Here is a 26,242-nt window from a genome sequence, read left to right as displayed (position 1 = left end):
CACTCATTCACAGGTGAACCTGACTCACTCATTTTATTTGTTGAAGTCAATCCACAAACGAAATCCGACATTACTGAAAACATTTTCATTGTCTCTAGTACCTTCTCATAGCAAAAACGAGTTCGACAACTTTTGCATTAGTAAAATAATTGGAGGGTTATTTTTTTTTAACTGTAATTTTTAATACTTTGTACTGGTTGCGTATGAAAAATGTTTTTAGGATTCATATTTTATGCGTATTTCCAAGGTTCGTCAAGTTATGAGACATATTCTACAAATAATACAGAATCTTTCGTGAATGATACAAAATAATACAAAGCTCAATTGAAAAATGTTCATTTTATCTATTGTTTTGTTCTGTATTCTAATGGCAAATGTAAAATAATATTAGAAAGATCACCAAAATATAGGTATAATAATTATTGGTTAATATTATTAATAACGAGTGTAACAACATACAACATGCGTGTGATCTTTAGGTTGCTACACGTGTAAAAATTAGTAAAAAGCGTTTAACGTTAATAATAATTGTAATTAAACACGAAACAGTCAGTATGTACCATAGGATATTGATTATGTACTATAGAAAGGAACTACAACGTTAACGGGGTTTTATTATGTGATATGGTCAATGAATCTCTATATATGAAAAAACCGCGGAGTGCTACCATTTAAAGGGGTGCGTTTTTGAGAAATGGGTGAATTAGTCCCTGGGCACAGGTTACATAAGGGTGAGTTCTATGCACTTTTGGCACAAACACGTCTACATAAAAATTGTTCCTGGTTAAATTTTCTATCTAAATATAACTTTTTAAAGTCAAACGTACTTTTTTTTACAAAAATATATTCAAAAGAAAAAGCACAAAGAAACCCAAAAAAAAATTTTGTTTTTTGTCCCATAACTTTTGTCCGCGGGGATATAGGTATAGACATTGCTTCACAGAAAAAAAAATTACATATTTTTTCTTTAAAATGATGTTCGGTAGAGGTCATTAGGATTTACAGTTTTCGAAATATGATTTTTCAAAATTCGCCACTCGCAGCAATTTTGGGCAATTTTCCTTGTTATTTCGCAAATATTGTTCTGTAACTTTTTTCTACGTGACTTTAGGCATATGCAATGGTACATGTAAGAGGAATAGAAATCAATTACCTTTAAAATGTTGTATTTTATAATGTTATAACACTTCTTTTAAAGAGGTTATCTTTTTCAAGACTTTATACTTTTAACGAGTTTTTATATTTTTTACGATTATTTTTTAAATTTCCCATTATAACTTTTTTTTCTACATTTAGGTATATATTATATAATAAACAAAGAAAGCTTATTCTGTTTACTTTAAAATGGTGTATTATAAAAAATTCTAGGATTATTTTTGAATAATATGATTTTTCAAAATGTAATAAGTACTTGCAACGATTTTTGATTATAGGATTATTTTTTTAAATTCCTCATTATAACTTTTTTATGTGATTGTGTGTTATGATTGAATCTTATTTTTTATAGGTAATACTTTGGATCCACTTGACTCGGCCGGGCAAACTTCAAAATATGGATTAATTCCAATATTTACTGTCAAAGCACTTGCACCACAAGGTTTGCTTGAAAAAATAGCATGTAAATATACCAAAGAGTGTACAAAAACTGCGGTTGTAGGAAAATAGGAATTAGTTGTTCAATATTCTGCAAAGGGTGCATGTGCATGGGTACTAATTGTGGGAACTCTAAAGGTAGACTTCCGCACCAAGCGACCGAGACAGGAGACCGCGACAGGCGACAGATAGGCGAGGTCTCCCCACGACTGCTCTCAATGCAATTATATCAGGGTAGTTCTGCAGCCCGCGACCGAGACCAGCGACCAACTATCGTCTATTCGCCACCTATCTGTCGCCTGTCGCGGTCTCCTGTCTCGGTCGCTTGGTGCGGAAGTCTACCTTAAGATAACTGAGGTGTCAGAGGAAGATATTGAAGCTAATGCTAACGAAGAGATGGACTTTGATTTTGAAAATTTTTTAAATGTCAACGTTTAAATAATTTTAACTGAAGTAATGTTTTCTAAGACTAATGTTTATGTAATTTTTGTAAAAGAAATAATTTTAAATAATACAGGTACAAAAATATCAAAGAATCACTCGGTTTCCATTACATATTATTTAAACATAGATGATACACCATTTTAAAGAACAGAAAGTAAGCCCTCTTTATTGAGCAATATATAGTATATTCATGAACAAGAAAAAAAAGTTATAATGAGAAATTTCAAAAGTAATCTTAAAAAAATGTAGAGAATAATATTTTTTTATATTGGGTATTATATAATATATAATATATAATACATAATATATAATATAATATTATATTATACATATATAATAATATATTATTTTTATATTATATTATAAAAAATCATTAAAAGTATAAAACCTTGAAAAACCATAATCTCTTAAAAAAAAAGCCGTACAACGTTATAAAGTAGACCATTTTAAAGGTAATTGATTTCTATTCCTATTATGTGTACCATTGCATATACCTAAAGTTACGTAGAAAAAAGTTACAGAACAATATTTGCGAAATAACAAGGAAAATTGCCCAAAATTGCTGTGAGTGGCGAACTGTGAAAAATCATATTTCGAAAACTATAAATCCTAATTACCTCTACTAAACAACATTTTAAAGAAGAAATATGTAGGCGTTTTTTCTGTAAAGCAATGTCTATACCTATATCTTCGTGGACAAAAGTTATGTGACAACAAACAAAATTTCTTTCTTTTGGGTTTCTTTGTGCTTTTTCTTTTGAATATATTTTTGTAAAAAAAAAGTATCATTGACTTTAAAAAGTGATATTTAGATAGAAAATTTAACCAGGAACAATTTTTATGTAGCCATGTTTGTACCAAAAGTGCATAGAACTCACCCTAATGTAACCTGTGCCCAGGGACTAATTCACCCATTTCTCAAAAGCGCACCCCTATAAATGGTAGCACCCCGCGGTTTTTTCATATATAGATGTCCATTGACCATATGAAATAATAAAACCACGTTAACGTTTTAGTTCCTTTTAGCTATCTTATTTTGAATATAATCAATAGCCTACCACTGCATCCAAAAGAAAAATAGATAAAAAGTAAGTGCAAATCTCAGTGTGGCTCATGCCACAAAAAAAACTTGTGAAACAAACCTAGTACAGTAGTAACTAGATATATTATGTTTATCGACTCGTATTGATATTTACTTTGGTTTTTAAAAAATTTACTTTTTTAAAACTTATTTAAATAAAAGTCTAACGGAAACGTGTATTAACCAGAAAACTGGAAAATGTGTTTTGACTGTTGTATTTGGTAATATGTATTAATAATACGCCTTATGTTAATAAAAACAAATCATACACAAGCGATGAAGCAAAAAAATCTCTTTATCATGATATTCAGTTGTTACAACTCTAGTTCTTGCAAAATAAACACCCTAAAATAGCTAATACATTTTAAATAGTAATATTTTCAACAGGTCGTAGGCTTTTTCTGCCTTAATGTGTGAATTGAATGTACCCCATCTTATCAGAATATATAACTTAAAACATATATTGACATAAAGTGGAAATATTCAAAGGAAAGGTGGAAAGTCTTTTGATTATTTATCTCATTTCTTTGGTTCTCTCTGCGTCTGTCTTTAAAAGAAAGTTAAAAATAATCTTAGTAGATATTAAGTCAGCTTTAGAGCAAACAGGTCGGTAAATTAAAATGGACTAAATATTTTCCGACTGTACTATGATAAAATAATCTTGAAGTATATAAACAATAATTGTAATCAGTTAATAACTTCCTAAGTGCCTTCTCTATTGAGGTTGGCGATCAATATGACCAATTTATGTCTGTTCTGGGCTTAATGGATTAAGTCATTCCCTGTTGTGTGGGTCCAATGTCTGATGTTTCGGAGCCAAGGCTTTTTTTTTCTTCTTATACCCCTTTGACATTCAAACTTGCATTCTAATATTACCTGGAGCTGTTCTAATATTCCGTATCGCGCATTATGTGTCCTAGATATGACGTCTTTCTAATTTTGATAGTATTGACCAGATGAGGATATGTGTTCCTTATTTGTAAAGAACCAATCAAATCAGATGTAAAATAGAAATTGATGGAATCACTGTTGAACAACTAATGGAAATAATATACCTTGGAATTACTCTGGGCAGCTACGGAGACCTGGGCAGACAAGTGAGAAATCAAGTACAAAAACAAATATACTGACAGGATGCCTTAATAATAATATACAGGGTGTTTCATTAACAAAGGTCCATATAGTAAATGGAGAAACCTTAGCACAAAATATGAAGATTTAACCTAAAACACTTAAATAAAATATGGCTCCTTACTGAGTTACAGGGTGTTTTATTTAAAAATTTAAAAACTATTTTTGTAGCCAGTACTTTAAAACCATTTGACATATTATCCTTGTCATACTTGGCAGCAAGTGTAGGTACATATACTATACACTCTACTAAATTATGTTAAACAAACTTTCCTGGCTACTACCAGAGGCGTACGACGGGGGAAAGTGAAAGGTTGACCCTTTCCAAATTCTACGCCACTGGCGGAATTGCTATATTTTGTGCAATTTTTGGATTTTCCAATACATTCTATGTAAATAATATGCTCTTCATTCGTAACCATAAAGCCATTCGTTTTCGAGATATTTGAAGTTGAAAATGAAACGGCATATCTTTATCTATTTTGATTTAATATGTTGTGCCCGTTCATTTTTAATTTCAAATATCTCGAAAACTAAGAATGCTATCGTTACGAATGAAGAGTATATTATTTACATAGAAATTATTGGAGAACCTAAAAATTATGCTAGAATAGCAATTCCATCAGTGACGTAGAATTTGGAAAGGGTCAACCGTTCACTTCCCCCTGTCGTACGCGTCTGGTAGTAGCGAGAAACGTGTATTTAACATAATTTAACAGGATACATAGTTGCTACACTTATTGACAAGTATGATAAGGATATGTCAAATACTTTTAAAGTACTGGGTACAAATATATCATTTTTAAATTTTTAAATGAAACATCCTGCAACTCAATAAGGAGCCACATTTTATTTAAGTGATTTGGCTTAAATATTAACTATTTGTAGGTAGTGTAAACACTACTACATTAGGTTAAATAAACGTTTCTGTCTACTACCAGAGGCGTGCGATAGGGGAAATTGAATGGTTCACCCTTCATACATTCTACGCCACTGGCGGAGTTACTATTGCATATTTAGCAACATGGATAACATAAAATGTAGACCAAACCAAAGAAATTAAGACACGTATTGAAATAGTACGTACTTTGTGGGGATATAAGGTTAGAACTACGTCTAAGGATGCCTCGCTGTTACGTGTTCCCTGCTCTTCTTCTTAGCTTGGAAGCATGGACATTAAAACAAGCCCATCTGAATAAGGTGGCCGCCTTTGAAATTTGGTGTACAGACGAATCCTACGAATATCATGGATTCAAAGAATGCCAAAAGTGGAAGTAATTACAAGGACATCTAATGAAGCGGAAATAATATTAACTATCAAAAGACTTGAGTACTTAGGACATGTGATGAGATGGCAAAAATACTCATTATTACAACTTATTATGCAAGGCAAAATCCGAGGAAAGCGAAATATGGGAAAACGAAGAATATCCTGCCTTAAGAACTTAAGCGAATAGTTCGAATGCAGTGTGCAGAAAGAACTATTTAGAGCGGTAGTCAATAGGGTCAGCCATGATGATTTTCAACCTTAGATGAAGGATGGAACTTAAAGAAGAAGTTCGGAGTAATGACCTGGTAGATATATCATGTCAGATATATAATTATACAACGTAAATAAACCCAACCCAACTTTCCAAAAGTTTCCTCCGTCTATGCTGCTTATTATGTTTTTCAAAAAGAAAATAGTAAACGTCCAGTATTCGAACGAGTAAATTCCTTTAGGTCCAATAAACGATTACCCGAAACTTTAGTTATCTCCTCATCCATTTATCAGCTTTAGCACGATTTTTTTGTGCAGCGGCAGGCGCTCCAGTTTTCCTTCTTTTACTTTTTATTCGATTCTTTTATTTCCAGTGAACTAACTGGGTGAGTTGGCTAAGAAATGCGGAATATTCTCCATTGAAGCTTTTTTAATTTCTCTGCATCGGTCACTTTAGTTTGGTCTGGAATGCATTATGGAAAATTTCAACTGGTTTTTCATTTGAAAACTATTAAAAGAATGTTCTTTGTTCTAAATATGTTGAAGAACTGTAGAAATATGCGGCCAAAAATACCTAAACTATAAAATCATTTTAGCAAAGAATTTCGTAAATATATTAAAAAGACGTCGTCGCGTTTAGGTATTATTTTTTCATTATCTAATGAACTTGTATAACATTTTGAACAATTATTTTTTGATCATGACAAAGAGATTTTTTATAAAAATATAATAATAATTTGATAATACCTATATAGCAGCAAAAGGTAGGTGAACGTTTTAACCAGCGCTGTCAATAACGGTTGCCTATAGAGTGGCAGTGGCAACATACATTAAATTTTTGAATATAAATGGATTTGAAATCTAAAATTTGCGATTCTTTAAAGAAACCTAAATAAATGAGTTGTCGGTGTTAAAAATTAATTTTTAAAAGAAGATTTTAAAATATAGGTACCAATATTCAGGGCCTAGATTCCGTGCACTGTAGATATCTACATGTTGCTTTCTATCGATATTTGAATATCAAAATATTTGAATTTTTAGCTTTAATTGAATTATTCTTTAGTTTTGCTAGGTTATACTCTAATTGATAAACTAGAGCAAAACTAGAAAATAATTCAATTAAAGCTAAAAATTCATATATTTTGATATTCAAATATCGATAGAAAGCGACATGTAGTGCACGGAATCTAGGCCCAGGGTATCCTAATAAAAATAATCGAAGGTGATGTTTTACCGGAAGTGGTAGCAAGCGGTCAAGCGGTAGGTAGGTACCTACACTCATGGACAGAAATAACTAATATTTTAAAATTATTATATAAAGTGAAATATTTTGTGCTGCAATCCTTAGCCCTCCGCGTGTCTCAGTTTTAGAATTCAGTGGCGGCCGGTCAGGACACATTTATAGACATAGATTTTTTAAATATTTGTATCTGTGAAGTAAAAAAAATCTGTCAGATAATACAGACTAAATTTTATTCATGATTTTTAAAAGGATTTGATCAATCCGAGCGTTAAGTGATCCCTGCGCATAATAGACTTCTCAAAAAATGAATGATCCGAGCCATTCATCTGACTTCTCGGCTAGCCGACCCCAACTCATCCGTAGCTTGACGATTTACACGTAAAACTCAACGAAATAACAAGTCGATGAGCAAGCGAACATACATTCTCTCCGTAGGCATTAAGCGGCAGGTATGGCACATTTAAATCTGCCGGTCGTTGTTTCATTTGGAAGCATCGGCAGAAATTAAAAAACATGCCGTTTTACGTCGTTTATTTGATATTGTAATTTTTTTAAAGTTGTCAGGAATTATTATTTAGTGGACAGGATGGATCGAAGCATTTGTTAAAAATCAAAGTAATTATAGAGAATTAATAAAATTGTTTTAGGAATATTTACTTTCTGATTCGAAGTGTATTCGTAATACAGAATAAACTAATACATAGAATCGAAACAGTTACATTTTGAATAACGTTATTGAATCTGAGATGAAAACCATTTGCTTTTCGCTGGAAGTAGATGAAACTTCTGATTATCATGTCATTCACAATTATCAATTATTGTTGTTCGATACGCGTTACGTGGTAATATTTATGAGAGGTTTTTAGGTTTTAGAGACGTGAGTAAAAGCAATAAGGCAGAATATATTTTTGGTGTTTTAAAAAACAGGATAAAATTTTTTGATATCAAAAATAAACTGGCTAGGCAAACTGGGGCAATCTTATGACGGCGTTGCTGGGATGTGTGGTGAATTGAATGGTCTCCAGGCAAAAGTTAAGTTAAAACTATTGCATCACAAGCTTTATTTACTCACTATTATGCGCATATAATGAATTTAGTTTTGCATGATACGTGTAAAAAACTAAAGAATATCGTCTTTTCTTGCCAGTTTAGCTCACCTGAACCTATTACTGCTTTAGAACAAATTTGTTTCAAAAAAAGCAAACGGTTTGTCAGACGCGATGAAATTTTAAATCTCTGTTAGTTTTATCTAAGCAGATTATCTCTGGTAGTTTTAGTATCTGTAGCAGATTTTCGTGAACAGCTTTTGGAAGTTTTTGATTTTATCATCGAAGCCGACGATTTTGAAAGTGGCGATACCTCGATCCGTGAAGCAATCGGTTTGAGAACTTTATTAAATAATTACTCTTTTAATATTCTTCTAAATATTTTTAAGACAGAGTTTGCCCAAGATATTCATTGTTGTTCAAAATCAGTCAACTGACATTATTTATTCCAAAAATAGAATACGAAAGCTGGTGCAAAATCTCAGAGATTTTCGTAATGATAGTAGTTTCCAAAATATACGCAGGGACGTTTTGGATTCGCTTGATATTTCCGAAACCATCCCAGAAAAGACAACGACAGGATACATATCTCCAAAAACGAGTAGGTATATCTTGAAATTTTGGATACCTACTATTATATGCAAATAGATACTTGTTTTTCGAATTTTGAAGATTTGCAAATTTTTTACCTCTTTGACAATTCAAAATTTAAAAGTTACCTTCGCCAAAGAATTTTCAAGATATTTATTACTACAAGTTAGGTACTTAAAAATTATGCCGATCCAAATATTTTCAGAAAGTGGGATAAGTTATAAAATGTGTACCTAGATATGTAAAATTCTATGTAGTAAGTGCTGCAATTCATTACAACAAACTGTTGATCAATTTTCTTATTACCACCAATTTCTGCCTCAAATAAACGGGATTTATCTTGCCTCAAAAGAATCAACACGTGTTGTCGAAACACCGTGAAACAACAGAGAATGTCAAGTATATCAAATAAAAAAATACAAAAAACAACAAAATCTATGATGATTTAAGCCTTTTAGTTTGATGGTATACCTATATGAGGAGACAGAAAACCTTGCCGACCCTGCCTCTAAGGCCAGGAGCCGCCACTGTTAGAATTTATTTTCCGAATGCGATGTTTTTAAAGTGCTTAATAGGATTGAACTCCGGCTATATGGTGGCCACTATCATCATCAATGGTGCTACAGCCCTATGAAAGAGCCTCGACCTTCCCAAGTCTATTACGCCAGTCAGTCCTATCCATTGCCAACCGTTGCCAGTTTGCTGCGCCTATTTTTCTCCCATCCTCATCTACACCATCTTTCCATCTAAGTTTTGGCCTACCCCTATTTCTACTTCCCACAGGTTGTGACATAAGGATTCTTCTAGGAGGGTTGTTATGCTGTGATCTTGTTAGATGTCCTGCATATCTTAGTCGTCCTATTCTTATAAGAGATACTACGTCTTTTCCACCAAATATATGTTTATATCTGTGGTATACCTCGTAGTTGTACCTCCAAATGCCATTTTCACAGATGCCACCGAATATGCCTCTCAGGATCCTTCGTTCAAATATAAGCAGAAGGTTTTCATCTGCCTTGGAGATGGTCCATGTCTCCGATCCATATGTCAACACTGGTTGTATAAGGGTTTTGTATATGGTTATTTTTGTTTTTTGGCTTAAGTTTCTGCTTCTCATATGTCTACTCAGTCCAAAATAGCATTTGTTCGCTAGGATTATCCTTCGCTTGATTTCTTCTGTCATGACGTTTTCCTTGGTGATCAGGGAGCCTAAGTATGTGAATTTGTCCACCACTTCAAAGGTAGAGTTATCAACAGAGAATTGTTGACCGATGTTTATGGCTCTATTGTTGGGTGTTGATGCCACCATCTTAGTTTTCTCCTCGTTTACTGTCAGGCCCATATTTTTTGAGGCATTTGAGAAGGTGGTATACATTTCTTCTAGTTTGCGTGTTGTGCGGGCAACTAGGTCCACGTCATCGGCATATGCCAAAATTTGGGATGATTTATTAAAAATATTTCCTCTGTTGTCTATTCGGGCATCTCTGACCGCCTTTTCCAGAGCTATGTTGAAGAGGAGACACGCCATCGCATCTCCCTGTAGCAGCCCTATATTCGTTTCAAACGCCTGTGATTGTTTCGATTGTGTATGTGTCGATATTGAATTCATTGGTTTTTTCCAGTATTTGTCTTAGCACAAAGATCTGGTCTGTTGTTGATCGACCAGGCCTAAAACCACTTTGATATTCTCCAAGAAGCTCCTCTGAATATGCACTTAGGCGACCATATAAGATGCTCGAAAATATTTTGTAAGCTGTATTAAGGAGGGTTATTCCCCTATAGTTTCTACATTCCAATTGATCACCCTTTTTGTGTAGCGGGCAAACGATTCCAAGACACCACTCTTCCGGGATTTGTTCCTCATTCCAGGCTCTTAGTATTATTTTATATATTTGATTAGTCAGGGTAGCACCTCCATATTTAATAAGTTCCGCGGATATACCATCACTTCCTGGAGATTTATTATTTCTTAGGTGTTTTATTACATCCCGTACTTCTTGAATTGATGGAGGCTCTAATGGTGTATTGTTGGTTGCTCTTGGGTTCGGTTGATTTGGATCTTCTATTTCGATGATAAGTAGTTCTTTATAGTGTTCCACCCACCTTTTCAATATTTCTTCTTTTGTATTGAGTATGTGCCCCTCCTTATCCTTACATAGTCTTAGCCTTGGTTTGAATTCCTTTCTTGCATTATTCAGAGTTGTATAGAATTTTCTTGTTTGATTTTCCTGTTTTAATGCCTCAAGTTCTTCTAGTATTCTATTTTCATAAGTTCTCTTTTTTCTTCTATGAATTCACTTCTCTTCTCTTCTAAGGTCTTTATATTTTTGTTGTTTTTCTCGGGTTTTCCTGTGCTGCATCTGTTCATATGCATCGTTCTTTCTTCTTGTAATGTCCTCACACTCAGCATCGAATCAGTCATTGCGTGATGGTGGTTTCTCTGGCCCTAGAATATTATTTGCTGCGTCTTTAATATTATTTTTACACATTTCCCATTGTTCGCTGATTGTTAGATTCTCATTAATTATGCAGTTAGTTTCGATATAGTTTTGAAACCTTTCTACCGTTTGCGGATTTTTGAGGAGTTCAATATTAAGGCGCGTTGTTTTGGTACTTCTCTCCTTCTTCGCGTTTGAGATTCTAGCTCGAATTCTTGTGCCAACTAGAAAGTGATCTGAATCAATATTGGGGCCTCGATAGGTCCGGACATCCATCAAGTTTGAGAAATGTCTAGCATCTATGAGCATATGATCAATTTGGTTATTCGTTAATCCATCGGGCGAGGTCCAAGTTCCCATATGTATTTTTTTGTATATGGTGGCCACTATAATTTTTAAATTGAATCTCATCAAGCAATCTCATCGTGCATTAGCACGAATCTGTCATATCCAAGATATGTGGTAAATGGGAAAACATGATCTTTTAAAAGGTTTTTAATATACATGTCAGCTGTCATTCACCCAATCACCTCCACAAGTTCTGTATGCCCTTTTCAAGACAGACCATTCCATAGCAGTATGCCGCCACCTCCAAAAATAACGCTCTGTATGAGGTTACAACTGACATACCTTTCGCCTAGTGTTTTGTAGACGAGGTTTTGTCAATCACACTTCCAGATAGTGAACCGTAGGCTAGTTGTATACTAGACATCATAGGTAGGTCCACAGAATCTCTAACTGAACCATTTTGGTCGTTAAGAGCATCTACACAGAGAATGGGCAGAGCTTAAAATATAAATGTTCAAAACACCAAATATATATGTGTGGCACTATGTCAAGCAACTCGACGCGACGCCTATCTACAAGAATAACAATTGACTACCTAGAACTGGAAGGTGTTCCTAGTGAAGACTACCTTCATATATCTAGGCTCGCTGCTAACTAAAGATAATAATGTCAGTGAAGAATTAAAAGAAGAATAGTGCTCGCCAATAAGTGTTACTATGGCTTAAGAAGACAGATGGCCTCAAACTATGTAACTAGAAAAATTAAATTGACTCTCTATAACACACTAATAAGACCAGTGCTAACATATGGTTCAGAAACTTGGTCCCTTACACAGAATAACCAAGAATTCCTCAAAGGTTTCGAGCGAAAAATTCTAAGAAGAATACAGGGTGATTGATTAGTAGGGTAAAGCTCAATAGCTCCGCTATAGTAATAGATAGCAATAAAAGTTAATAACAACAATTTTTAGCCACTTTTGAGCATCACATTACAAAATTAGATAGAATGTTACAGGGTGTTCGATAACACAGTAGCAGACCAAACTTATGTTTTTTTAAATGGAACACCCTATATTTTCTTTTAAATTCGAAATCCTGTTAACTTCTCCATCACAAAAAATTAAGGTTTGTTATGTTATACAGGGTATTTACAAAGTTATAACCAATTTTATATGAAAATCGTAACAAGTTCAACTCCCTGTATAAATAAAAATAAGCAAAACAACAATGGTTTATTAATGCCATATTTTTAACATATTGTCAAAATTTTCGAGAATGGTCGATATTGCTAATTTTCTTTATATCAAATACAGGGTGAGTCAAAAGGCAAGTACATTATTTTATCAGTAATTTTAAACGTAACACCCTGTATTTTATATCACTATTAAAAAGTACCATTACCGTACTTTAATTTTTGTATAACATTCCCTATGTCTAAATTTATTAGTTTTCGAGATATTTTCATTTTTCAATGGACCAGTAGCGTGGCCACCCAAATCACCAGAATTTAATAAACTGGACTGATTTTTTTGGGGTTACGTTAATATTGAAGTTTATAAAATACCTCCAACAACAAGGGATGAGACAAAAAATAGAATATTATACAAAGTGTACTTCGATGTGTTAATTTACAAATGCTCCGTAGAGTAAGTAGCTCATTCAATGATCGTTTTTAGGCGTACATAAATATGTTAGGAGATAATTTTGAACAGCTTATGTAATTAAATATTAAAAAAAATATTTTATTAAAAGTAGCTTCTAATTTTTTCAAACATGATTTTTTGCAAAATGTATTACTGATAAATTATGTTTCGTTCTTTATTTGTTACATTGTTACATTTACATACAAAAGTAGTGTTTAATTGTCTTCACAAAATATTGTATTTTGTGTTTGTGTGTTTTTTTTGTACAATTTATTACTAATTTTCTTTGTTTATTTGTTGCATTTACATAAAAAGGTAGTTTTTAATTGTTTCAAAAATGTTGCATGTAGTGGTTGTGTTTTTGTTTTTAAAATGTATTACTAATAAATTATTTTTATTTATTTATTTGCTACAGTGTTACATTGATTACCGGATTGATAATCGGTAATTTTCAATTGTCAATTCAGTCATGGCTTACTTAAAATTTAGATAAATTTATACACCTAAAATAATTTGCTTTGAAAAATGAAAATATCTCGAAAACTCATAAATTTGGGCATAGGGAATATTATATAAAAATTAAAGTACGCTAATGTTACTTTTCAATAATAATATAAAATACAGGGTGTTCCATTTAACATTACTGAGAAAATAATGTACTTGCGTTTTGACTCACCCTGTATTTGATATTAAGAAAATTAGCAATATCAATAATTCTTAAAAATTTTGACAATAAATAAAAAACTATGACATTAATAAATCATTGCTATTGTGCTTATTTTTTTTATACAGGGAGTTGAACTTGTTACGATTTTCATACAAAATTGGTTATTACTTTGTAAATACCCTGTATAACATTACAAACCTTTATATTTTTGTGATGGAGGAGTTAACAGGATTTTGAATATAAAAAAAATATAGGGTGTTCCATTTAAAAAATCATAAGTTGGTCTGCCACTGTGTTATCGAACACCCTGTAACATTCTAACTAATTTGAAATGAAGCTCAAAGGTGGCTAAAATTTTTTTTATTAACTTTTATTGCTATCTATTACTATAGCGGAGCTATTGAGCTTTACCCTACTAATCAATCACTCTGTATATGGAGGAATAAAAGGATCAGGTTTGTGGCGCAGGATTACAACTCTGAGTTGCATAGAAGTTTTGCAGAATCTCACGTTGTAAAATTCATTAAAGTAACACGCCTTAGATGGATAGGGAATGTAATCAGGCAAGAGACAAATTAGGGGAGTGCAATTAGAACGAAAAGATACAATGTTTCGGAAAAAATCAAACAAGGTTATATTTTTCTAAAACTTTTTTTGTTAGTTTATAAATATGTTAAAGTAAAAAGTTCTACTCACAAATTTCGCCGCTAATTGTTTATTAATTGTTTAAACAATAACAATTGTTTTGTATAAATAATGTTAAGAATATGGGTGAATTCAACATTTTATTTTGATAAAAAATATTTTTATTTTAGTTTTGATTATGCTGAACCCGAATCTGACATTACAATTTGCAAATTCAAAATGGCGGATTCAAAATGGCGGATTTTTTCCTAAAAATCCTTAAAATGTAGTTGTAAAATCCTTCTTTTTTAATAAAACGTGTTTGTTTACATGTATGTGGATATTTTTGAGAGGTTGAACCTGAATCAAATTTTGATAATTTAAATTATAAAATGGCAGATCCAAAATGGCGGATAACTTAAAAAATAGTTGTAAAATCATAATTTCTTTACAAAATGTATTTATTTCTACATATATTTATTTCTGAGAGCTTTGATAAACCTAACTTAAATGTTAACATTATAAACTATAAAATGGCGGATCCAAAATGCGGATTTTCGAAAAAGAACATAAAAAATAACATTTTTCTAAAACATTTATTGTCTTTATTTTTAACAGGTTGTTGAATCTGAATTAAAGATTAAAAATTTAAATTTCAAAATGGCGGATCCAAAATGGCGGATATTTAAATGAAAAACAAGTAGAATCCAATCAAAAAAATATGGAATTTCATTCTTAAAAAAAAGATAAACAAATAATTTTCACAATAATATTAAAAATTAAAATGTATTAGAAAGAAAGAACAAATTATTCAAAATCTATCTCTTCAATATCACCTCCAACTACGCTGACATATTCGCTTTCTTCAATTTCTTGTTCATTTAAAACGGGACAATTCAAACAGTCTTGTCCGAAACAATGAGAATAATATTGATAAAATATAATATTTTATATTTGCATATTAAGTGTTAGACCATGCACAGCTATTTATGACGAATAACTTTTTTCATAAAATTAATAACAAAACAGTTATCTTAAATAATAAGTGAAAATAATGCTGTTGGGTATAATTAATTTGAAACAATATTTAAAAAAAAACAAATTTTCGATTAGAAGGATATAATTACGTATTGGAACATAGTTTTTAATTCCAAACAACTTTCCTTTATAACAATTTTCGATATTGTGAAATATAAAGGTACTTTACTCTTGAGTGAAATTCATATTTTTTAAAATACCTCGTACAAAATTAACAAAATTTGATACTTGATGGTTGCATCTTATGTTATATACGATGCAGAGTATTTTATAAAGAATAACTTTTTTTCGTAAAACTGATATTAAAAAAGTTATCAATAGGTTCCAAGTTACGCAGACATACTGTATAAGAGCTAAAAATTTTTTTTTTGTTGAACATTTATTATTGTTGAAGCTTATTATTAAATGTATTTTAGGTAAGTTTTACAGAAAAAAGTTTTGATCACTCTGTATATACATTTTTTCAGCTGGAAATTTTCTGTTTTTGTATTACATTTTTGTTATCTTTCTTAGTTTTCTCAAAAAGAAATTATTTATTAGATCTTTAAACTAAAATAATTCAGTGCTTTTTAAAGACTACATCCTAAGATTTAAAAAGGTATCAAAAAAATTGTATTAGATTTATTCAAGCTTGAGTAATACCGTCTTAAATTGGTGGGAATTCTGTACAACTACGAAGTTTTCAAAAATTACATTTTTTGAGACATCGTATTATTTGAATTAAATTTTTGAGATTTTTTTTGAATGAAACATCGTTTAGTAAGATGATTCAGAGGTAAGTTGTGCAAATTTGAGAGTTTTATAAGTAAAATTGTATTAGTTACACATTTTTAAATAATTTTTAAACAAAATTCATGTAAGGCTCACTTTCCGTCCACACCGTACTTATGTCCATACATTTTATTTCTCTTTATTACAACCATAAGATAGCTTATTTGATCTTCTTTCAGGTCCAATTTGTAAAATTTCTTTTGATCCATTAGTTAAAGAATTACATTAAAAAAACTCAACCGTGCACTTCTTCCAACGCTAGTTTACAGTGCGCCAATGTGTGTGAGAAGTGTGACTTTAGCGTTATAAATAAAAAATTACAGAAGCTAGAGATTTAATTTTAGAAAAATCTTTATATAAGGTTTTTTTTGTAAAATTTTCTGAATTTTTCAATGGTTAAGTCAGTTTTTTTCTAAAAATTACATTTTCGGAGTTATTTAAAAAAACATCTAACTTCGCTGTTCATTTGTTTAATAAAAAATGAAGCACCCACTTCTCGAGTAGAACTTTTTGATATGTTGTTTATTAAACATTTCTTAATAAAATTACAAAAAGTTTTATCTTGTTTGATTTTTTCCGAAGTGAAAATCTAAATGCACTCCCCTAAATGGCACAGTCAGAGAAAAGTTTTTGACCGGCCGATAGGACAACGAGCAAAAGGAAGACCGAGATTTAGGTACCAAGACATCTTAGAGAATGATTTAAAATCTATTGGAATTAGAGCATGGAGAAGAGTTACCACAGCCATGGGTGAATGGAGGACTGTTCTAAAGAAGGCTTTGGCTCATAAAGAGATGTGACGCCACCACTGATGATGATGCCAGTTGCGTTAATTTTGGTGGTTGCAGCATAGTGCTATACGGAATGGTATTTCTTGGAAAAGACATACTGAACATGTGGAAGTGATGTGCCTAAATTACAGCTGACATGTACATTAAAAACATTTTAGAAGATCATTTGCCGACCATATTGGATGTGAGAAATTCGAGCTAATGCACGATAACGCACTATTAGAATAGTGAATAATTAAATTAAAAAAAAATATATATCAGATTTAATTTCGGTCAAGCATTTATGTGACACTTAAAACATCATATTCGAAAAAGAAATCCTATCACTATGGTCCTGGTAGGGCTAAAGATTACAGCTCAAAAAATTTCACTTCAATTTATAACTTCAAAATATTCTTTATTTTTGCCCAAGAGTGTATTTTACAATGTAAAATCTACAAATGCAATAATATCGCCTAGTGAGAACAATAGTGGCGAAACTCGAAAATTAACGTTTTTGAGTTAAGTGCATCAATCGGCATCTAAATATGCCCTCTTTTATGTGCAATATCGGCTAACAATTATTTAATTTCCTTATTACTAGAGGGCGCCTACAAGTCTTTATGGTATTGTGAATTTGTCAAATATTTTGATGCATTAACGACGAAAGCACACCAAACTTTATATCAATACTGGCGAATCTGTAATTACGCCGTGCCTACATGTATTTGAAATATTAGATATTTTATTAAAGATAGTAGTACAATGTGCAATAGTGGCGAATGAGCACTTTTGTCTGTGTGATCGTTTTTGCTTGTGTTTTTTTTTTTATAAAACTTCTTACAGAGAAACTCAGTTTCAATCGTTCTTAGGTACTTAGAAATAGCAAATCAAGAAAGCGTCTATCCACTTTGGATCAGTATTGTTTAATTCCACACTATCGAGAACCAATATTCATTTCTAAAAAGAAGTCTTACAAAATAAATCAATTCCTTCTACCCACAATAATTTCTTTAGTAGTTTGAAATACGAAACATACGTGAGTGAAATGATGAATTTAATTTTACTATTCATAGTTCTTTTGCTTACTTTTTATCTTTTATCATGTTTATCGTCTTCATAATTATTACTTAAGATCTTATTTTGTTATTTTTCTATTGTACTTTAGTTTCATTTTGCGCATAACTGGTGTGTACAATAAAATATTTTATTTGGTGCGTTTAATTTATTTTTAAAAGTAAATTTTTTAATTATTTAAAACAGAAACTAAACTGTTGTAGTATAGTAGTATTAAAGTATAGAGGCAAAACATCAAATTAAACATCTTCGATAATGCAATAATGGCGTAACGCAGAAAAAAAATCAAAAATAAATACAACATCCATCTTTTCTTCAAATAAAATTACTTCTACTAATTGGTTTACATGTCTAGAAAGCACATTATTAGAAAATTTTTGCAAAATGATTACCTATAAGTCAGTTATACTGTTTAGCAGTTTCATCAAAACTTCAAATACGATTATCTCTAAATGTTCATTTTGAAGTTTCGTCACTATTGTTCTCACCAGGCGATATATAGGGTATTCTATGACTATACCAAAGTTGTTGTTCATTCAGGTATAACCGGTAGTGTACCTAATCTCATCGTGAAACACCCTGTATAGTTAAGCTGGAGTTCAATTTTTTATATTTCAAATCAATTTATTACGATTCTTCAACTGTATTCGCATGTTATTTAACGCAATCTATGAATTAGAATAATTTACGCTACTCATAAGCATAAAAAAGCTCTAATACTCAAATACAAATCACAAAGAACTACCATGCTAAGGTCCTGAGCAAATACTCACAGGACCTCGAGGTGTTTCAGAAGGGCAAGTGCCTCCTGAGGTACCGCGCGCAGTCGATTGCCGTCTAGACGCAAGCTGCGCAGCGTCGTCGCCACGTGTCGGAAAGTGTCTCTTTCCAATCGCCAAATTTCATTGCTGCCAACTTGCCTGGCCCAAAGAATCAAGTCGGTCAGCGCACAGAAATGATGAACTCATAAAACATGCCGATTTGTACAAGGTGGCTATTTTATATAGTTTTTACTGTTATCTCTAACATAAGTGTAGAAATTATTCAATAAATACACAATGAGAAATCAATTGAACCCGCTTAATGGAATAGCCCTCGTTCCAAGCAAAAGTACGCCTTTAACCGGTATATTCTAATATCAGATCATTAGTATCTAGTAAAAATATTTCGGGACCTCAAAAATGTCTATTCCTTAAAGCGGGATATTCCTGTAACCGGTATTCTAATAAGCGGGTTCGACTAAAACAAATTTTCAATGTTGGCACAGCCGTAGATTAAATAATAATGAGTGTACACATGAGAATAAAAGGAAGAGATATAGTCATAATAGGAGTATATGCCTCCACCGATAAAAATAAAGAAGAAAAAAGGATCAGTTCATAGAAATTCTACAAAAAACACTAGAGAATGTAAACTAGAGAATGTAGAAAAGAAATCATATTAATGGGAGACCTTAATTACTAATTATTAAAATTACTAATGTTATTGCCGACAAAACTACCAATGAATAACCGTCTTAAATACAACGATGAAACTTTTCACAGGTATTCTTAAGGACAAACTGGAAAGACAAATCACCAATGCTGAAGAACAACAAGGTTTTACAAAGGGGGGATCTATAACAGACGCAGTATTTATAATAAAACAAATGAAAGAAAAAGCTCTAGAGTTCGGCATGCCAGCGTATATTTGCTTCATTGATCTGAAAAAGGCGTTTAGAGTTCGCCTGGGAGACATTCTAAATAAATTAATAGAAAATAAACACCGACCAGCATAACAAAGATAGTCCATAACCTAAATAACAACAACGTAACCAAAGTTAGAGCAGAAGACCAGTTCACTGAAAATATTCCAACACCGGGAGGAATTAGACAAGGAGACAGTTTAAGCCCCTTCTTGTTTAACCTACTCATGGGCAAAATTATAAACAAAGTAACATCTCTTAATCTCGGATATAGAATGGGCAACAAAAGAATTGGTATGGTGTGTTACGCAGATGATGCAGCAATTATTGCTAAATCAGAAGATGATCTTCAGAGACAGCTCTTTCAGTTCTTTCAAGTAAACCACCAACTAAATATGAACATTTTTACCAAAAAAACTAAATGTATGACAATAGCAAAAGATGCGCTCAGATGTAAGTTAGTGGTTGAGAACAACCCCATAGAACAGGTGATGCAATTCAGATATCTGGGCATAGATGTATCAAGCACTCACGACCCAGTAAAGAACCTGAGGAGTCAGATCAACAAAGCATCTGCAATGTCAGGATGTCTGCGGGAGATAGTCTGGTCAAATCCGTATATGCGCACAGATAGTAAAAATAGAATCTACAAGACTTGCATACGACCGATCATGACATATGGCATAGAAGTGCGCGAAGACACCAACAAAACGAAACAGATGCTAAGAGTTGCCGAAATGAAAACCCTAAGAACAATAGTGGGGAAAACAAGAAGAGACAGAGTCAGAAATACAGACATTAGAGAGCAATGCAATATCCAAGATATTGTAAGATGGGGAAGGCAGCGCAAGAAGATGTGCTGTAACTATTTAAGACAAGTGGATGAGACTCTCTCTTCAATCCTGACCCCCCGGAGGGAGTGTAGTGGTCGACGTGATGTCGTGTATTGTCCGTCTCCAAAGATTTCTGTTTCTGGTCATTTCTTTTAACTCATGCATAGGTCTTTTGCATATTCCTGTAATCTGATCGATCCATCTTGTTGGAGATCTTCCTCGTGATCTTCGGCCTTCCACCTTTCCTTGTATAATGAGTCTTTCCATGTTTTCTGTGTTGGCTCTTATAACATGTCCAAAGTATTTTAATTGTTGAAGATGGACTTTACTGGAGAGCCGTTGGCTAACTTTTAGCTCTCTTAAAATCGAATTATTTGTTCTATGGTCGGTCCGAGGAATTCGTAGCATTCGTCTCCAACAGAATATTTCAGTGGCGTCTATCTTTCTTCTTTCCGAATTTCTCAGGGTCCAAGATTCACATCCGTAAGTCAGTATTGGGAATATTAAGCAGTTGATCAACCTCATCTTTAACGCCCTTGAAATTTGACAGTCCTTCCATATTGTGGTCATTTTTGCTGTGGCGACTTTTGCTAGATCACATCTACGTTTTATTTCTTCCTGTAGTGACCCTGTGTTTGTGATTAATGATCCCAGATATAAGTATGAACTCACAACCTCAAACCGATCAATTGTGGTTATATGTGGATGATTGTTATGTAGTCTATCCACTATCATGATCTTTGTCTTTGATATGTTTAATTGCAGACCAAATATTTGACTTTCGTTTTCAACCAGTCGTATAAGATCAATCAGCTCTGCTTGACTATTTGCAAGAAGGGCTGTGTCATCTGCGAAACGTAGGTTGTTTATTTTATGACCATTTATTGAGATGCCTTTTTCCCATCCTTCAAGTGCTCTTCTTATAATATGCTCTCCATATATATTGAATAATTGTGGAGATAGTATACATCCTTTTCTGACACCCCGTTCTGGATGAAATTCGTTTGAAAGTGTGTCAAGCACTTTAACTGATCCAGTAGTGTGTTCGTATAGTTTAGTTATAAGCGAAATAAGGTATTGAGGTACGCCCACTTCTTTTAGTATTTGCCATAAGTGTCTCCACTTGACCCTGTCGAACGCCTTACGATAATATATACAGCATATGTACAGTGGAATATTGAATTCCCTAGATTTTTCGATTATCTGTCTTATATTTAACAGGTGTTCTCTAGTACCTCTACCTTTGGTAAATCCAGTTTGCTCTTGTGGAATTTTTCTTTGAAGGAATGTTTTTAGTCTCTCGTTGATTACATGTAGCATTATTTTACTGGCATGTGATATAAGAGAAATAGTTCTATAATTGTCGCATTTTATGGAAGCTGTCTTTTTTATGAAATGTGGTTATTGTAGATTTTGTCCAGTCTTCAGGCCATTGTTTTGAATGCCATATTTGGTTACAGAGTAGATGAAGTAATTTTACACCAGTTTCTTCTGTGGCTTTGAACATTTCTGCTGTTATCATATCTGGACCTGGTGCTTTATTATATTTGAGCTTACTGATCGCGAGTCTTACTTCATAGGTTCTTCATATGTCAGGTTCTTCTTCCACCTCGTCAGATATTTGGTTAACAGGTTCCTGGCGTTGATCATCTTTATATAGGTCCCCGCAATACGATCTCCATGTCTCTGCTATATCTTCTCTGTTCTCAGAGTTCCAGTGTTGTCTTCAATGGCCCAAGTTCTGGCTTTAAAGTCTCTTGTTAAGTAGCGTATTTTTCTAAATAGATCTCTCGGCTGATTATTCTGATCATGTCTTTCAATTTCTTTGCATATACCCTGGTAGTACTGGTTTTTGTCTGTCTTGCATCTTCGTTTTATTTCTCTATTGAGGTTTCTTAAACTAGCTTTTTCCCTTTCACTATGCACGCCACTTTGACAAAGATTTCTTCTATTCTCAATGATTTGAAAGGTTTCATCTGTTATCCAGTGTTTCCGTTTCACAGGATTATTTATCTTTGGATGATCAATTGGTGTTGTTACACAATGTTTAAAAGTCTCCCATATTTCTTGTGATGTTCCGTTACGAATAGAGGGCATTATTTTGTGTACTTCCTGGAGAAGATCTGGATGAAAAGGATGAGAATAGACTCCCAAAAATTGCCCTAGAAAACAACCTGCCCGGTTCAAGACCCCCCGGAAGACCACCTAAAAGATGGAGGGATAGTTGGCAATCTACCTCCCAGGAAATTAACCAGAGGCAGCTTCAGAATTAAACAGATCCAAAGATCTCCAAGAAGTAAAAGAAGAAGAAGACTAATTTTATTCAGGCTGAGTCGACCTGGGACCTGTAGATATTCTGAAAATATCTAGGTGTCCTTGCTGGCTCTGTGATTCGCTCTCCAGCCTTTTACGTGAAAGTCAAATACTACCACCTCAGCTCCCCAGCTCTCATTCTGATTAGTACCCTTTCAGACTGGGACACTGGTGTCTGACACCGGTGTCCGACACCGGTCTCTTGGTCTGAAAGGGTACTTAAGTGTGATGAAATAATCCAATAAAATTTGGAATTTAATCTTTCTTAAAAGTCCTAATTATTTAAATAAGATGGGCGAGAGGGTAGTATCTATGACTATATGTAGATATTCAGCATCATACTTTACCTGCTTGCTTTATTGCTCACATCACGCATCGTGACTATGTTTTTTTAATTTTTTTTTTCGAGTGTAAACTAATAACCACCTTATACAAAAGTTCATTGAAAAAGCATGCTTATATAAAACTAGACTGAGGGTAAGCATTTGTATATTATTATGTGTATTAATATGTATATTACTATGTAGTAGTGATACCAACAGGAATTATTACGAATATATTAGTAAATCAGTACCATGAATGTCTAAAGTTTTTGTTTTAAAAGGTAAATAGTTTGATTGTCACTCTCAGTCTGATTTTTATGATGAAATGAAAGATTGAGAAAATATTTGATGCATTATTTCACTGATGCCAGCGGCTATTGACTACTCGTAGTTTCTCACAGATAATCCGGGGATAGAGAATTTGATTAAAAAAGGTAGTTATAGGTAATGAGCCATATTTTGGAGTCCACGACACTCGTTTTACAAAAGACCATCCAATTATTGAAGGAGTATTTTAAATTATGTAATTTACTTACCATCCAAGAAGGAGATTGTGTATAAAACAAAGCATCAAACTCTGTAATAATGCATCAAACATTTGTATTGTTTCAAAATCTAAATATCCACTGTTTTGGTAACCATCTTAAAAAAAAACACGCTAAATCACTGAATTACAAAACGATTTTATTTACATATTTAACAGTGGTAATTTAGCAAAATGATAATTTAGTTGATTACATTATATCATATCTTCTAGCTATATTTATTATTGTATTTATTATTTTTTAACAGCTTTTAACTACGTTTTTAGTGTAGACTACAAATTTTACCATTAAAAATTTATATCAATTTTGTTTCTGTATAATGTGTTGTATGTCTATTATGTTTTTACATTAGAATACAAATACATACATTTAAGTAAGATAAGAAGTCTTATCTTTGTAGTTTTATAGGTACCTGCAACAGATTGTGCAAAAATCATGGTAACTAATTTTAACAAATTCACCTAAATTTGTGTTTCTTTCTAGTAAAAGATGCTAAAGATCCATAAGATCAAGACAATATTGAACAACATACATAAAGTAGTTAAGACAGCAGACAAATACATATGCATGTACACTAACGTTTACAGTTACTTAAGTTATACTAACGGGTAAGATATCATGTTAATGAATACTCAGGAAGTAGCTCCTTGTAACCGAATGTAAGTACAACCCGTTATCATTGCATGATTACAGACGGTATACATCTGCATGTGTTTGTGAGCTTGGGGACGTTTGTCACCGCCCCCAAGTGTACATGCATATGTATTTGTCTGCTGTCTTACTTTTATGTATGTTGTTCAATATTGGCTTAATCTTATGGATCATTAGCATCTTTTACAACCAGACATTGTTCCAACTTTGGTTTTTATTTGTAGTATTTAGTGACTTGTAACCGTTGACCTGAAGATGCTTTGCATACTTTAGAGAGCGAAACCGGTCGTCGGAAGTTACAATAAAGGATTGAGGGTACGTCTGTTTTTTACTTCATTCATTTAATAAATATATCTTAAGTTTCGCTAATAAAATTGGTGGGGGAGTGTTTTTTTTTAATTTTTTCGAGTTTTTGTCGAGGTTCCCAGAGCTATCGGTAAAATATGATATAATGCAATTAACACTAATTACTGGTCCTGAAAGAAAGTAAACATGTCGACAATGTCCTACCACGTCGAAACATATCTTAAACACATAAAAGTTCAAAATCAAAGAATAGTTAGTAAACCGTTAGTCACATGATAATATGTGTGTAGGTATTGCTTGGATGTGAAATATGTTTTACGAATCATAATTGTATTAATGCGCTACATTAGTGCATAATATATATGCCTCCACCATGTTTTGAAACTTTTGAGCTATTTGAGAATCTCATAATAATTATTTGATATGGCAATCGCATAGCTATATTTAACTTCTCAAAAACAAAACAATACGGCATCATATATCACTAATCTGGCGTATACTTGGTTGATAAGTCTTTTCTATTCAAATAGAAAAGACTTATTGTCTTTTCTATTCAAAAAGAAAAGACTTATTGATTAGAAAATATATTATTGACTCTTTAATCTGGCATCAAACAATGAAATAATTTTTAAAAATTCACTTTATTTTAAATAAAGGAATTTTTAACTTGTAATGACTTTTTCAACTAAAAATTTCTCAAAAACGTGCGGTATCTAGGTTAATTTTTCTCGAAAGTGAAACATTCCGTATCTCTTCGTTTTTAATAAATGATCCGCATATGGGAGACATTTTTAGCTGTATTTTAAAAGAAATGCAAAAAGTAGTTTCTATTAGATAAGTTTTATTGGTGCTTCAAAGGACTGCTTTGAGGCACAAAACCTCAACGTTCTTTCAGTTTTAATACAACTATACCTTTAAACTTAAATGGCTTCGAAATTTAACCTATAAATTTTTAAATAAAATTAAAATTTGTTTCCTGAAATAATAATAATTGACTTATTATAAAATCTACCACATTGTTTAATAGAAAAAATCTATAAAAACATACCTATTAACAAAGAAGAGAAAAAATTCATAAATACGTTTTATTTAAATAAATTATATATAAAATTTGCGATCAGATTTTAAAAGTGACAAAAACTGATAATGACTCGATAGACTGACGGAGCATAACGGTATTACACTTGTAGCGTTTACTTTACACTACCCCTCAAAATTTTCTTGGCTACGCCTATGATATATGGATCGGTACCATCGGATCGAAGCGCCGATCGTTGACCGTATCCGAGAAGCAATTCAGTCTGGGCAAGGTTGCCAGGTCTGGTGAAAATTCACCAGATTTGGTGATTTTGTAACCCATTTGGTGATATGGTGAAAACTTTTTTAAAAGCTTAATATCTGGTGATTTTTTGAACTTATCTACATATTATAAATTTATTTTAAAATTTAAAAAGTACGATTATATTATTTAATATTTTTGTTAATAGTTTGTTACTCGTTAAGAATTGCCTAATATTCTTATCATACAAAAGTCTAATTTGTAATATAAAATGATCCGCCTCTGTGGTGGTGTTCAACCGGGGATTTCCCGAAGTTTACGCTATTCTTGCACTGAACTTCTAATAATTTATGTCTTGGTTTTATAAACAAACCAGTTCAGTTT

The 26,242-nt window shown here is 32.4% G+C and overlaps 1 protein-coding gene across 1 annotated transcript in view; it reads right to left on the bottom strand.

The window, feature by feature from the left end:
* LOC126878537 (follicle-stimulating hormone receptor) overlaps positions 1–23,130 on the bottom strand; it is a 188,425-nt gene extending 165,295 nt beyond the window's left edge. Inside the window, exons 1-2 of the mRNA XM_050641310.1 lie at positions 23,102–23,130; positions 18,698–18,844 (exon numbers count right to left, since the gene is read on the bottom strand). Coding sequence (XP_050497267.1) covers positions 18,698–18,844; positions 23,102–23,130 — 176 coding nt within the window. The remainder of the gene's footprint in view (positions 1–18,697; positions 18,845–23,101) is intronic.
* Positions 23,131–26,242: the final 3,112 nt, after the last annotated feature.

Source organism: Diabrotica virgifera, chromosome 1 (assembly GCF_917563875.1).
Source record: "Diabrotica virgifera virgifera chromosome 1, PGI_DIABVI_V3a".
Classification (NCBI taxonomy): Eukaryota; Metazoa; Arthropoda; class Insecta; order Coleoptera; family Chrysomelidae; genus Diabrotica; species Diabrotica virgifera.
The sequence above is the reverse complement of the archived record's forward strand: the minus strand, read 5'-3'. Positions and strand labels throughout refer to the sequence as shown.